This window comes from Paramormyrops kingsleyae, chromosome 7, assembly GCF_048594095.1.
Source record: "Paramormyrops kingsleyae isolate MSU_618 chromosome 7, PKINGS_0.4, whole genome shotgun sequence".
Lineage (NCBI taxonomy): Eukaryota > Metazoa > Chordata > Actinopteri > Osteoglossiformes > Mormyridae > Paramormyrops > Paramormyrops kingsleyae.
In genome coordinates this window covers 36,254,739-36,271,273 of record NC_132803.1, presented here as the reverse complement: position 1 = coordinate 36,271,273, position 16,535 = coordinate 36,254,739, and the positions used below count along the sequence as shown (strand labels likewise).

Genomic DNA, 16,535 nt, shown 5'->3' with positions numbered 1-16,535 from the left:
CGAAATTGCAAACAAACAGAAGGCCTGCAGCATATAATAGCCTATTAGAACAGAACTTGCTCAAAGTTTTTTTTTTTGCTTTAGATCCTACCCATCATGCACTGCAGTTTTTTGCAAGTTCCTCAAACGGAAAACCATTAAATACAAAAGGTTTGACTTCAAAACATTATATTTAAAAAAAAAAAATAAATAATTAAAAATTTAAAATTACACCATACACCCACCATAATAAGAATGTATACCAAAAATGACAGATATATAAAATTGCAGGTCACAATGGTAGTGTAAGGAATATATCCTAGCAGTCAAAAGAGTGGGAGACTTTACATCAGTATAACTTTGTTTGTTTTTATTATATGGGAGGGGCCTCATGGCTGGGGGAGGGGCCCAGGGGCGGTACTGTATATAGTTACTTTTATTATTACTGTATTGTGTAATAATAATTATGTACCGCATTATTGATTTTTCAATTTACCTACAAATTCGACTTAAAGACTTCAGGAACGGATTTCGTTCGTAACCTGGGTGCTGCCTGTAATATGTTAACACCTACTGTCCTGGTAGACTGAATACTTAAAACAATGCTTCCCGATGCTGTTCATTATTCAAAAACACTTCTACTATGGTAAACATAAACTTTTGAATGTTTTATATTGTATATATTGTATGATACCCAATCCTCACATGCCTTTATTCCTGTCAAAAATTGTCTTTAAATGAGCTTTCAATCATTTACATTTCTGCTTGCAATAAAACCCTAAAACAAAACTACAGAATAAAAACACAAAATCCATATACTAATACGAATTTAAATTATCATCAAACCCTCTTCTCTGTTAATCTGAATATCCAAAATTATTCTTTTTATTCATTTCTATGTATTAACCTGAAATGTTTTCATCTACCACTTTTCTCTCCAGAGAAGAGATGGATCCAAAGATGACCATTCCACAGGCACAGAAGTAAAATGCAGTATTAAGGTGGTGAAGACCAGCCATACCCCCAGAAAGAAAGTCGAAACGTGATTGGATGGATTTGCTCATTGTGTTAAAACCGAAATGGCACAAGCCAACGGAGAGGACTGTATGAGCAATCTCAGAAGGCTCAGTGCTGGTCTCCTGTATATGTATCCCATATATATTTTAGATAAGGCATGGTCTCAGCGGGTAGCTTAATAGTTCTAGTACAGATGTCAGCGTCTCTGGCCACTTCATAACCTATCTAAAGCTAAATCATCAGGATGTCATAAAATGATAAACAATATATGGCTGAGAGATAAAATGACAACAGAATTCATATTGCCCACTCTATAAATGCATTGTCTTAATCAAAATTCAAATTTCTCTTTCACCAAAATGGTTTAAAGAATGCTTTAGAAACCTCCAGGGGGTCTGTCCTCCATTCTGTACAGTATTAAACTCCCATTCAGATAAGTGTTAACCTTTAACTTGTACCTGAATGAGTCTTGCAAATTCATTACTTTCTTTTATAGGACCTTCGACCCCTGAATTATTTGCAAATAGATTTATTCCCACTGTTGAGAAGAACCACTTACACATTCATGACAAATGGCCAAAACAGAATCGATATTTTAAGTATCCACACTATGTGTCACGTATTCCTCACAAAATTGAAGAATGATCTATAAAACCTGTATGTACCGTAAAATTTGTTTTGGATAAATAAAGGATTGATCTTTTCAATCCCACACAGCAAACTGGGTGTTTTAATAAAGCATTCACCAGAGAAGGTACAGTGTCATTCACTTGAGTTAGTGTTGAGTATATTATGAAAAATGCAATAGATATTATTTGAGGCGGCTCAGTCTGCTTTACATGACAGGCTAATAGAATATTTAAGACTCGAGTAGATCCTGCAGATGCCGATGGTGTAAAACAATCTTTTCTAACATTTCAGATATAATCTTTCCCAGATAAAGCAGATTATGTCCGTGGGCAGTGTAGGGAGGCTTTAAGCTGAGTATTTTCACTAGACTCACTACAGATATTACAGGTCTCCCACAGATCGGCAAATTTTCAGCAATAAGAGAGACCTTTTATATTTAAAGAACTTTACTCCTTTTACACAAACAGAAGGCAGGTCTTTAAATTTTTGTCCTACACACACATATGCCGTGTGTGTTGCATTGTTATCACTTGGTGGCTGGAACAATCTCTGTCAGTTTTGTTTTGAAACATATTTTTTGTGAAGGTGGTAAAAACCCGATGATTTTACCATCTTCCTTTGCTCTTTGTTTAAATACTAAAGTATCCCAACATTTTCCGGATTAGCGAGGCTCTCTTGGGAAGTACGGGCGGATGGGAAATGTGCTCACACAAACACACCGCAAGTTACTGTCTCTGGAGTGGGTTACAATCAGTGCAAGCACAGCACAGTCATGCAGTTACCTCCCAGAGCTGGGACTGGTTTCAAACTGGCAGACCTGTAGAGGTGAGGTAAGGACACACACTGAACCAACGCTGAGCCATAATTCTGTTGTGCACACGCCATTTGAACTATTAACATGTTAGTACAGTCCTGCAGATTTCTAAGTAATGCCCATGTTAAATGCAATTATCTCATTTGGTACATGTGTAATAATTATTGTACTGTAAATTTGGCTAGTAGCTGCCTTGTATCAACTTTCAGCCATGGTACTAAGAGGTTGCTAAGGCAACGACACTAACTATACCTATGAGATCAGTGCTGCCCTCTCTGCTGGGATGTCTGAAAGGTTCAGATCTGAAAGGTCAGGAATTAAAAATCCTGCCTGGTTTAACCCCCCCCCCCCCCCAACACACACACACACACACAGTCGTGTAATCATATCTTTTTGGAGACCGCTCATTCTTTTCTATGGGAAAAATGCTAATGCTAACTATGACAACCTTAATCCCTACCCAGCCCTAAGCGTAACCATAAGTAACCAAACAAAATACAAGTGTTTTTGCATTTTTAGTTTTTTCATTGCAGTCACGGATTTTATAACATAGAGTTTTCCCATATGGGGACCAGGAAACTAAAAAGCAGGTACGTTGGAATGTTTACTCATTTAGTGTCACTCAATCACAAAGACACTAAAAACAATACTGACACCACAAAACAATACAAACAATGTAAAACATTACAGTTGTAGAAACCATGATAGTAAATTAAAGATTAGATTACTGTAGCCTACTGAACCACAAAACAGTAAACTGCTACCAAATGGACCTGGACTATAACCTACTTCGATATGTTTGTGGTCATAAAATGACGGCGTTGAATTTTAGCGAGCTGCACATGTCTGAAGAAACATGCCCTGAAGGCTTTGGTGAGAGTCACTCCATCATTCCCCAGAGAATGATGTCATATCCTGCCCAAACCATGCATCTACGCATGAGGAGACGACTTCATGTCCTCTCTTGCCTTCAGCTCTGAGGCTTTGGCTTGATTTGCTCGTAAATAATACAGATAGGATGTGTGATACTGACGGGGGAATTTGCAGGCTATGCAGCCCTGGATGGACTGAAAGAGTAGCTAGGTTTTAACTGCTTTTTTTAATGAAGATTTGCAGCAAAAACAAATTCATCCAAAGTATCTACACATGTGCAACAATCACAATTGCAATTTTCAGGTTTGGGTTTCCATTTCTTTGATGCTGTCAATATACTTTCACTACTTTTATAACTGGACACAAGGCTTTCCATCCAACCGTGATGTAGCTGCTCATTCTGGTCAGGGGGCCTGGATCACAAAACAGGGGTACATCCTGGATGGAGGCCCCAGCCCTGCAGGTGTCCAATATAGCCTCCTGTTGACCAGAATCAGACGTTCTATTGCCTCACTAACTACAACAACATTTATGAAACAACTTCCGCAGTCCTTCAGCCTTACATCTGAAGCATCGTGTATAAATGAACTTGAACAGGCAACTGCAAACATGGAAAAATCCCTTCGTAGCACACTAGATCTTGTAGCTCCACTTAAGAAGATAAAGCATAGAGATAAGAAACCTGCCCCTTGGTACTCTGATCATACACGTGAACTCAAACAGGCATCATGCAAGCTAGAGCGCAAATGGTGCTCAACTAAACTAGAAGTTTTCAAATCTGCATGGAAAGAGAGCCTGTATAAATACAGACAAGCACTAGTGCCTGCTACGTCTGTGTATCTCTCCAGATTAATAGACGGGAACAAAACCAATCCAAAATTCCTATTTGAATCCATGGCTAGGTTAACACAGAATTCTCCATTAAACTCGCAAGTCCCGCAAGCTCTTAAGAGTGATGACTTTATTACATTTTTTAATGGTAAAATAACTAAGATTAGACAGACCATCCAGTGCACGTCCTTAGCTACCTACGGCTGCCAGCCTCCTGCTAGTCTTATACCTATCAATAATGAGACCTTTGAATCTTTCATTCCTATAAAACACTCAGAACTCTTGAGCTTAATTTCCTCCTGTAAATCCTCTACTAGCCTCGTAGACCCAATTCCTACAAAATTCTTCAAGGAAATTGCACAGCAGATTAGCAATACTCTGTTAAATGTGTTAAACTCATCTCTTAAGCTTGGATATGTTCCAAAACCTTTTAAAATGGCTGTTATTAGACCCATCCTAAAGAAACCAAATCTTGAACCTAGTGTTTTAGGAAACTATAGACCTATCTCAAATCTTCCTTTCATTTCAAAGATCATGGAAAGGGTTGTAGTTTGTCAGTTGTCGTCTTTCCTAAAAAAAAAAATACTAATGAATTATATCAGTCTGGCTTTAGACCAAACCATAGCACAGAAGCTGATCTAGTCAAAGTAATGAATGATTTACTTATGGCTTCTGACCGTGGCTGTATATCGCTGTTGGTATTACTAGATTTAAATGCAGCATTCGATACTGTGGAACATAATATCCTCTTGGACCGATTAGAAGGTGTAGTTGGCATTACGGGGACAGCACTTTCTTGGTTCCGCTCATATTTAACTGATCGCTATCAGTATGCCCATGTGAACAACGAATCATCCAAAGCCACCAAAGTCACATATGGTGTCCCACAGGGATCAGTACTGGGCCCACTACTGTATACCCTATACATGCTACCTCTTGATAACATTATTAGAAATCATGGTGTTGGGTTTCATTGTTATGCAGATGATACACAGTTATATATATATAACCCTGATGGTACATCACTCCTATCTCAGATAGAAGACTGTCTGTTAGATATCCGGTGCTGGATGGCAAAAAATTTCCTAATGTTAAACACAAGAAAAACAGAAGTACTGGTAATTGGTCCCAAGGCTGCAAGAAATAAGTTTCACCACCTCAGCATTAGTGGCCTTCCTACACAACCTAACACGGTGGTTAGAAATCTTGGTCTTCTAGTTGATTCAGATCTATGTTTTGATGCTCACATAAGAAGTATTACTAGAACTGCGTTTTATCATCTATGGAACATAGCCAAGCTTCGTAAGATGCTCTCACTTCGTGATGCAGAAAAATTAATACATGCCTTTGTAACTTCCAGACTGGACTACTGTAATACCCTCCTTTCTGGTTGCCCGTCTGGATCCTACATAAACTTCAGCTGGTACAGAATGCAGCAGCCAGAGTTGTCACAAACACAATTTTGCTGTATTTGACTCTCCCTGCCGGCCCCTGGAGGATGGGCTCCCCTATTGAGTCTGGTCCCTCCCAAGGTTTCTTCCTTCATGGGAGTTTTTCCTTGCCACTGTCGCCTATGGCTTACTTACTGGGGGCTTTGGGTGGGGATGCTGTAAAGCGCTTTGAGACGATGTAATGTTGTGATAATGCACTATACAAAAATAAATTTGTTGTTGCTGTTGAAGCAACAGTGCAACCCAGTGAGCTATCCTAACAGTTTTTCCATCAGGCCTAAAATTTCCTTCCCCAGCCAGGCTACTGTAAGCCTGAACATGGCCGGCTCTCTTTCCCTGCTTCAGGTATATATATGTCATAACCTATATGCTAAACCCACAGGTAAACGGTAGCTGTTTTATTGCTGTGTAATTTTTAACTGTATCATTGAAAGAATAGAGAATATATTTTGCATTTTATACATCTGCGTTAATCATTACTGTATTATGCTGTATTTTTCTGCATTGTTTACTTATGTTCGTTTACTCTGTACAGTTTGTTCTAATTATTAATATTTTCCGTTATACATATAAAAGTATTACACAGTACATGATCCCAAATAACAGCACGCAAAATAAAATGTACCACGTATTTCAAGCGTATCATTTCCGTTCAGCTTCAAAACTAAGAAATCAACATACAACACATATACATAAAAACTCTAAAATCCCAGAGTTTCAGATTTGCTTAGTAAGGGATAAAAAATTCCGTTTAATTCCGGATTTTGTACCGTCTTTCACCACCCCCCAAAGTGAAACCGACTCAACCACACCTCAACTAACTTACTAGGAAGAAAATGAAACAAACATGTGTTTGTCATGGAGCGAAGCCAACTTCTATGCTGATACAAGATGATTAAATCAAAAACCTTCGCACAATATTGCTTCAGAAACACACATTTAACCGTTATGCTTCTATCGGGCGTTTTGCGAATCTCATATGTTTTTCCCAATATGAAACTTGCGTCTATTGGCGGCATTTTCTTGCCGCACATCTGTGCTGCTATTTTAATGCGCCGTGGCAGCGACCCAGGCCGCGCTGCCAAATGCACTCATTCACCTCCGCATCAGGAGCGCGCAAGCGGAGTCTGCTCTCGAGGAGCGTTGTAGGGTTCTTCTGCAAAGTAAACTTCGCTTACCTCAGTTATTTTCCTCATATTTCATACCCTTGTTCAGTGAAATACATAACATCTTTCCATTTTGTGACTTTAACAACATATATTTTCAACGTTTTTATGAAAGTCAGCGCTCTTCATGCGAGTTGCGCGCGTTGTATAAGGTGTGGCACATTTCTTTCCATTACATAAGTGTTACAGTTAACGAAGTGTAGAGCCTTCAGTAGGAATGTCACTCGATGTGGCCTGAAATGCTCTTTTTGCCTTTGGTTATGCTGCAGTATATATAGTATCTACTAGGGCAACTTATAGAATTCCATGTTGACTGTATTAGAAGTATCTGAAATTTCCATCCCACATTTTTCTGACCCTGTATTTTCTATCCAAGTATTTACTGTTATTAGAAATTTCAGTGCTAATACACACAGTGGCATACCTAGAGATTCTGGATCCCCTGACAAAATGTCACATTGTCATGATGCCTCTGAATACAGAACTTAATGCCCAGAAGTGGTGATTTTAGCTAAAGCAAATGCAGTACATACTACACAAATTAGTCAATTAACAATAATGTCTCATGCAATTAGTCCCGGATTCTAGGAATGGTACTCTGACATTAATAATAATAATAATAATAATACATTTTATTTAAAAGCGCCTTTCAAGACACTCAAGGACACTGTACACAACAAATGATAAAAGAACAAACATAAAAGCAAACAATTTACAAAATCTATATAAAACAATCCAAATTAAAAAGACAGAATAAAAAAAAAGGTTATGTTGAATAAGCAATTTTAAACAAGTGAGTTTTGAGTCTAGATTTAAAAAGAGGAAGAGAAGTAATGTTTCTAATGTCAGGAGGAAGCGAATTCCAAAGCCGGGGAGCAGAGCAGCAGAAAGCTCTGCTCCCCATGGTGGCAAGACAGTGGGAAGGGACAGAGAGAAGAAGAGAGGAAGAGGATCATACAGATGGCAATGAAGTTGATTAGTTAAGAGTACAGCAGACAAAAACCAGCTTTACTCTCCAGCCTGTCAGCTCTGAAATTGGCCACCCAAGTGTTAGAACTGCGCTCATTGGCAGAAAAAAAATGTTTTTATGTACCGGGGCAACTGACAAGTTTAAGAAGGAATGGCATTCAAACGGCAAGATAAATGGAACGCTGAAAAAGTTTACAAATTAGCGATGGAATATGATTGTTTTTTGCTCTATATCATATGTCAAAGGCAATGTTATTGGAGAGTTTGGGACTGCAAAAGCTTTGTAGATGGAGAGGTATCCAGCTGCAGGGCCAGGTGCTTGCACGCAGATGTGCCTTGTGTATGACCAGTGTAGTAGTACAGTCGCTGGCCTCCAGGTGGCATTACAGCAAAATGTGATTTTCTAAGCCACTGTTTGATCATAATTTTCAGTTGTGCACATTTTTAACAGGATTCTCTAACATTACAAAATAAATGAAGCTGCTAGTTCAAACTAACACAAAGACAAACACAACATTCATCTTCAAAAAGATAGTATTTGGCCCAAATGAAGCAGATGTCCAGATGTGTTACATCTTCAGTGTATATTTGATTGTGCAAAGTTTATCATTATGGACATGTCTAGGAATAAGTGTAAAGCATGCCCCCAAATTGAAATTGTTGTGGAAGTTGGAATCCATCACTGGTACTTCGTAATCGTTTAGTTTTAACAGAGACATTTAAATGCAGACAACAAATTATTTAAAAGGACAACACAATGTGTGCACTTATAGTACTATAGAGTGGAGAGAGTTAATTTGTTCTGTTGACTTTAAAATTCCGAGTTTGCTTGAAAGCTTCTGTGCTATTTTAGCTTCATGCTGAAGTATATTTTATGTATTTAGCAGATAATTTTATCCAAAGCGACATGCATTTTTTGAGCAAGGATGGTCAGACAGTCCCCAGAGTATTTGGGAATCAAGGGCCCTGCTCAGGGGCCCCATTGTGAAATCACTGTGCCGACTCTGGGATTTGAACCTTCCCGTCACAGACACATGGTCCTGACCCGCTGAACCACTTATGGGAAAGCGCACCGGCTAAGGACGGGCTGGGAAAGAATGGCCCCTTTGAGGGCTTATTTATAAACCAGTGTTCTTTCCTGCAGCCAGCTGTTGGCTTCTCTGAAATGTGCGACTCTGTTTCATGCACCTGTAACATGTCATCATAAACCCTGCATCATTTGTAGCATCTTTTTTTGCCATTCACGTGAAGCTGAACACAGAGCTGCCTTTGTCACCGTCTTTATTACGGGCTTGTAGGGCGACAAGTGTTTCATCCTGTGAAGGACGTGCTAAGCGTTCCCTCGTAACAAGCGATGCATCCCAGCTTCTCTGCTTATTCAGGGCTATAACAATATCTATTCTTCTGCGAGAAGCTTCTCAGCCTCTGAGAACTTGAAAAACGAGAGAGGGGGGGAATGTCACATCGCATGTATCAGTTTCATTCCCGTTCAAGGGGCTGCCTGCGAGGTATTGCCCTAATCCTGCGATTTCACCCACATCAGTGGCCGAAATCTAAATCTGCTGTCGCCTTACACCCAAACGGAATGGAAGTCCATTAGGGGGGAAATGGATCTCCAACAATTTCTGCGCTAAGAAGCTCACACTACTTTTTATGCAACTCTGGCTGAAGCAGACTGGAAGATAAATCCAAATCTAGGCATTCTGACAAGGCAGGGTTCATTTAACACCACATTCCTGTCTGGAGGTAATGTGCCTTCGTAGCGGCCCTGACCATGACCTGCCAAGGTGTCCATCATAACTCCAAGTTCTCAAAGGCACAGTGACAGCTCGTAGCTCACCCATCAAGAATTGGCTTCTGGCTATCTGCCTGTGCATTTACAGGTGCTTTTCCAGGCTTCTATCATCTATACTGCTCCTTATTTGTTTATGTCCTTTAACTAATATCAATTTTAACATAGTTATTTCAACTGGGTTTGTCTGTGTTGGCCCTGTGGTGGACTGGCGGCCTGCCCAGGGTGTACCCTGCCTCTCGCCCGATGATGCTGGGATTGGCTCCAGCTTCCCCGCGACCCAGATGGATAAAGCGGTGTAGATAATGGATGGATGGATGGATTTCAACTGGGACTCATTTTACCTGACAGCTAGTTTTTCAAACCAATATTAACACACCAGATTACCCAACTATCGGTTACCAACAGTAGTCCGTCATTTTCCACTGATCCCTTAGAACTGCTCATGCATTTTGGGGAGTAATCTTCCTGAGGCTCTACTGGAAGGCGTAGAACATGAAGCAGTTATGAGCTGGGCACAGTGTCCCCTTGTGTCACCGTCACTGTTGCACCCACCAGCTTGTTATCTTATCTCCCAGTGCACCTTCATTGTTTAGTTCCTGCCGTGTTTCTGGGCACACGTGGGCGAGATGCCTGTCCCTTCCACCACACAAAAGCGGGGAAACTTGTGAGAATGGCATGTCATGAGCCATCGTGTGGGATTATCTGCAGAAATGTGGGCTCCCAGTCTAAAAGGAGACTTGGATGATGAAAGTCAGTCTGGAATCTGCAACATCTTTGGGTTTTGCAAAAGATTGATGTCATCCCTGCAATGTTAATAAATAAAGGAGATAGAGAGAGGTCTGGAAAGAGAAAGTCTCCATTATTGAAACCACATGATACATCCCAATCAATCAATGAAATAATCATATAAAAAAAAACCACACCCATTACCGGGGAAAGAAATCAAACTGATTCATTGACATCACTTTTGGAGATCAGGTTAGTTTATCATGCCAGGGGCTGTTTATATTGTAAAGCAAAATACAAAATGCAAAAAACCATGATGAATATCTGGTACTTTACAGTAAAACGGTAACAAAAAAAGAATCTCACTTTCAAATTAACTAATGATATAAAGAATATTTTGTTAGTGAAAATCCCACATTGATGAGGAGGATATAAAGAAATGGTGAGCTTATAGGGAATTATAACTCTTCTGTTTGCTCTGTGTGTACTTTGCTGTGAAACGTGTGCTACACATTCTCTGGGCGGGACGAGGAGCACAGGCACGTGACATAGGGTGGGAGGAAAGATCTGGGAGTGGAGACGGCTTTAACAAAAGCCCCGGGGAAGAAAGAAAGTGAAAAACAGGGGAAGACCAGAGAGGTCACATGAGGGCAAGCGCTGTGGCCCGGGTTCAGCAGCGGGCTCTGAGAGGGTGGGAATAGGAAACGCACTCAGGGATACACATACTCTGTAGGGCAGTGAGAGTCAGGTGGGGAATGGAAGGAGAAAAGAAACATTTTACATTTTCAAGTCACCTCTGAGCCGTTTTCTTCACAATACCCAGAATGTGTGTCCCAAAAATACCCGCTGAGATCTTTAAGGACCCAGTCTGACCACTCATAACGATGACATTAAAGGACTAGTTTAAGGTTAGGTCACCCAAAGACTTAGGAAGACATATCTTCTGAAGGGGTTTGGATAAAATTTGCAATGAAGGGAAAGCGCTGGACCACAGGATCCTACAATCTGCAGCTTGAGAATGTGAATATTAATGGATTTTACTGACAGGCTGCGCATTTGGTGATTAGAGAATATATCTGGAGAAGCTCTCGTGGAGGTCTGTTCCAGCCTCCGTTGCTTAAATATAAGGAATCACACCCATCCAGAGGGAGCTGATATTTACCTGCTATAATTCTGTGAAAGGATCAGGGACAGCTGGCCCGTTAAACATCCCAGTTTAACCAGTCAGTTCTCTCCTGTGGTGATGTAGGCAGGTCCTCTATTTCAGCATAAATTCATCACCAAGTTTCAAAACAGACACAATTTGAAAACCATCGGGAGACATTTGTAAATAAAAGCAGGATTTTTATAGCTGACTCGGATATATTTACATATTGGTTTAGGCAAGTTCCTTCACCAAATGAAGGGTTTCACTGGTTGAAATGGGAAAATAGCAGGCCATGAACTTACTTGTATTATAGGTGTTGGGAAAGTCGTCTCTTGTCACAGGGGCAAAAAAGCCCTTTGATACGGTTGGATGTTTAAGTTGAATAGGAATGGATTCTGGCAGCCTGTGACGGCCAAAAGATCTGCTTTCCCATGTAACCGCTGGTTATTGTGATACAGAAGCGTTTCCAGCACGATCTTATTTCTGGACGGCAGAGTGGAACAGTGTGGTTAAAGTGCAGCTTTTTCTTACAGTTCTGGGCCTGTATTCACAGGATGCTGTTTTTGCACTTAAGCGAGAGACTTTGTTGACGTGGCTTTTGGAAAAAAAAGTAATGTGCTATAAATGGGTATATGATGTGTAACATTCAAAGGAAATTAGAATAAAGGTTTTCACTAAGGAATTTTTATATTTCACATATGTTACATCTGTTCTGGACTACTTAAGCCTGCAGCTGAGGGTTAAAGGTTTTGTTTTTCTTTTTTCAAAATCTTGATGAACTGCCAAAATAGCTTTTAACTGGCTATTGCAGCTTTCCAAGACTGTATAACTAATTTGTCTTTCAGTACTAGTTATTATTCATGTGTGGCAGTAACAGCACTTCAGTAAGGAAGCTTTTAGACAGTCATCTCTGAAGCCACTTCAGTGTGAAAATCTTGGCATGTTACACCTTCACTCACCACTTAAATGACAGCACATTTTTGACTACTCAGATAAATCTACCGCACCACTGTGCTTCTAGGATTTTGCAAGATTAGCTATTTCGTATTGCAGATCATTCATCCATCCATCGATCTTTTAACTGCTGTGGTAGTCCAACACATATACATGCACACTCTCACACACATACACACACAATCGGTATTGCAGGGCATGTAAATCAGAAATACAATTAAAATTGCTAAGATAAACAGATAATTTTATTGTCTGTTTATGTGTTTTTTATATTTCACTTTCTATAACTAAAAATATCTTATCTATTTTGTAAAAGACTTTTAATTGGGCAAACCTTTAGTATTAGACAGAAATTCTAGCACTACGAAGTCTGGCAGATGGATCAGGATTAAAGATTCACCTTAAAGGTATTTATTAGGATGTAATATGAAGAGCTGTGCAATGCAAGTATGTCATTCCATCATGTTAGTGTCCCAGGAGCAGATACCGACACACACAGCCCTGACCCCGCAGCATTGCTGGACGTCAGCAGAGATACCTTTCTGCCAGACAGAGCGTGTTCACTGGCCTGTCAAAGTTCATATTAAGGATAAATTACTAGACAAGCAAAGTCAGGACCCCTGTAGCACAGTGATACTGGAATTTCCTTCAAAATAAACTGGACTGACATACTCTTTTGCATGTTTGGCACTGAGTAGGTTTTTAGTTGACCGAGCAGCATCCATTACTGGCATTTTAACCCATAGTAGATTTATGAGAAAAGCGGCTTTGCTATACTTACTTTATATGCGACAAAACAAGCAGTGGGCTGATGGGATCTGGCTGGAGTCCCCACAGACTCCAGAGAGATCGAGTATAGTTTTGAGAAGCAGAAGAAAAGCTTGTGTGTTCTCATTCAACTGACCAGCCTTTAATGCAGAAAACAATATTAATTCCTGTTCTCCAGCTCCTAAGTTAGTTTGGTTGCTAAGCTGTGTACCTCTGCCCATGTAGAGCTGAATACAGTGAAGCTTGCTGGGGAGTGCTGGCAGTTTGCTAGGTCAGTGCTCCCTCAGAAAAATGGCGCTTTACGAAATCCCTCAATGTCAGATAATGGGTCGATCAGCACTGCTATCGCCACCGATGAATTTACTGCTGTTGTTGACATACAGTCTTAGGCAGTCAAAAGACATGTTTACAGCTATTTATCTAGGTAGTAAGTGCACATTTTCTCAGAACAAAAAACCACAATTTAACATTAGAATATATGAAAATGAAGAGCAACACAATAATTTCTTCTGTTCTCCAAAACGTTACTGAAATCATGTTGGATGACTAGAACAACAACCGCTTCAGTTCCAAAACCTCTCCTCAGGGGCACCCCAGCCATTTCATGCATTTGTTAAATTTCACCATCAGCTCACTTAAGTTAATTAGTTAAAAAAATAACTATATGAAGTATTGATTAGCTATATAATGTGTCCTAGTGGTCGAGTCAATAAATACATGGATGTATTGTATTTCTGCGGGAAATAATGGGGTGATTTTAGCATCATTTCCGAAATGGCTAAGCTAACACACATTGACAGGCATAATAGCATAGTTTTACACCAATATAAAGATCATTTAAACTTCACCTCCTTCGACTGCTTAAAACTTGCATAGTACTGTACATGAAACTTTTTGTTTTGACACAAAACTAAAACAAGTAACTATTAAGTAACAAAGTGAGCTTTCTCAGAGGGAGGTGCATTAACTTGGTGGCAGTACTGTTACTTCACACCTCCTGCATCGGGGGTTTGAATCCTAGCCCTGCTCTCTGTGTGTGTGGAGCTTGCCTACTCTCCCCATATCGTGTGGGTTCTTCCTGGAAAAAAGTCAGTTAGATGAAGTCTCTCTAAATTACCCGTAGTGTGTGTGAGCCCTGCCACGACTGGCATTGCATCCAGGGTATTAGCAGCTAGTGCTTGGGGATTCCTGAAGCCCACTTTGGGAATATGCATGGATGGATGTCAGTTACAGATATATGCATTACTCTGCTATATTTAACTACAGGTTTGCAAGACCAACATATATTGTTTCTTCATTTATTATGCAAATTAACCGTGGGGAACTCGGACCACCTTGTCATTATAGGAAAAATATCTCCATTGCCTAAAATGATTATACAGACCCAGTGAACTCAAAAACAGGTGTTTTGTAAAAATAACCCTCTCCCAGTCCATGTTATGAAATGTGCGATATGTATACGACCTGCTGGACTGTTCATGCTGTTCCAACTTGTTAATTTCACCTATGAAATTAGGACAGGAAAGAAGGAAAAACCAAATCTTTGTAACATTCTCATTTTCAAAATACATTTATTGAGTTTTCCTTTTCATCATTCACCATGTGCTGGCAATAAAACACATGCTTCAAACATGCCAACCCATCAAGAAGTAGGTCAATTGAACAGACCTGCAAAAACATGTACTACACACAGAAAGTTTACTTGTGATTGGTTGTAAGGTCTGGTGCACCACCTGTATTCCCTCTGGTTTTGTCTGAGGCTGATGTTAAGCACATAGAACATGATCATAATAGGGCGCTTTTCCACCGCACCAGGTACCGTACTTTCGGTACTTCCATAAAGTACCAAAAGTATGGTACTTCTTTTGTGTCGGATTTCCACTGGCGTAAAAACTGGTACCGGCGCCAAATAACATCATCAGTGACCGCCCCTGACTGACAGCATCACAAAGCGTGGCGTGGTATTTATTTCACTGAGTTCAAACATGTTATGATCCTTCACTATCCTGTAGTCCTGCTTTTTTGATTTCTCAATTGGCATTATTCAGTGTTTCACGTGTGCCCCATTTCTTCCAAACGGCTTGCTATTACGGCAAACACTTTTTTATTTCGAGTCATGCCATCCAAATCCCGCTGGCTCTGTTCATCGTACCATATGGCAAAAGTACCGTACTTTGTGCGGTGGAAAAGCGCCCACAGTTGCCAGAAAAGTTTTAAAAAATCCAAAACCTAGTTGTACATGTTCTATAACATCTAAACATTATAACCGATGATGCAAAATTTCTGCCACTTACCTATTCACAGCTTGAGAGGTGAATCTTTGCAGCATGTATAGCAACAACCTCAAAAAGCGTTGGGGGCCATATTTATTGTGGAAAAAAATATGGTTAATTCAGTCAGTAATCACTAAATGTCACCGTTACTGGGTCGTATATGGTACAATGGGCTGTAAAGCAAATTCTTAACTTTGATGAGTGGGTTGAATGTAAGGCATAAATAAAAGGAAGGGTCGTATATGACCCCATGGGTTCCCCAGGGTTAAATCTTTAAGTACCTTATCACCGAAAGGTTCTTAAAAGATTGACACCATTTAGTAATAACAATTGAGATTTCATTGCTGAAATGTTGTTGTCCATTAGTTAAGATGGTTTAGCAAAGCCAGCGTAGCTGTCCACTGTACACACCAAAGGACATTAACCTCCTGAGGAGAAGCAGCCCACTTCGTACCTTCTCGAGTCGCTATGCATTGCCATGCCACCCTAGCTGCGATCGGTGTAAAGGTCAACATACTTACAGCATTGAACCATTTCTACTCTGCAATCCTCTTCACTGATACAGGCCAGTCACAGAATCATTTGAGCACTTGTATAGGTGGCATCAGCCAGTGTTTTCCCTGAATTATGTGGTTATAAATGGTCAAAACGACAGATGACAGCTCCTCGGGGGTGTCCCCGAATCACGCTGGACCATGTCAGATACACAGCTGCTGATGTGAACAAACTATGACCTGTAACTGAGGTGATGTATGATTCAGCCAACCATCAGCAAGGATGGCTGGGTGTCGTTAAACAGACTGAAGAAGTCGGAGAGGAGAATTTTCATGATGTTATTTGACTTGGTCACGAGCCCAGTCCAGGATATCATCCTCTGTACGTGTGTGTCTAGTTTGTGAACTGTAGTGGATCTAAGAAGCCAATCACAAGTGGGTTGAGATGCAGGACGATATGGGATATGACATATTAAGCCTCTGGTCTGCAGTGATTTGGGACTCTAGAGCATCTCTTCTTGAGCACAGGGACCCTGCATGTGATTTTAGGCAGGGGATCTTCGTAGTTGTAGGGACAGGTCAATAAATATTCATAAAGGTTCATAAATAGTAATGTTGAATAGAGTATTACAGGGATTTTAGACCAGA

At 40.2% G+C, this 16,535-nt stretch overlaps 1 protein-coding gene across 4 annotated transcripts in view; it reads left to right on the top strand.

Annotated features, from left to right (window-relative positions):
* epb41l4a (erythrocyte membrane protein band 4.1 like 4A) overlaps positions 1-16,535 on the top strand; it is a 128,342-nt gene that overhangs the window by 82,600 nt on the left and 29,207 nt on the right. The window contains exon 24 of one of the 4 annotated variants that reach the window (XR_011992453.1): positions 921-1,031. The exons of 2 other annotated variants lie outside the window; for them this stretch is intronic. Coding sequence is in view for 1 of the 2 variants with exons in the window: in XM_023796916.2 (XP_023652684.1) it covers positions 921-1,025 (105 nt within the window). In the remaining variant the exon portion in view is untranslated. Of the gene's footprint in view, positions 1-920; positions 1,750-16,535 lie in introns of those variants that run through there. One more of the 4 variants, XM_023796916.2, reaches the window with a different exon arrangement.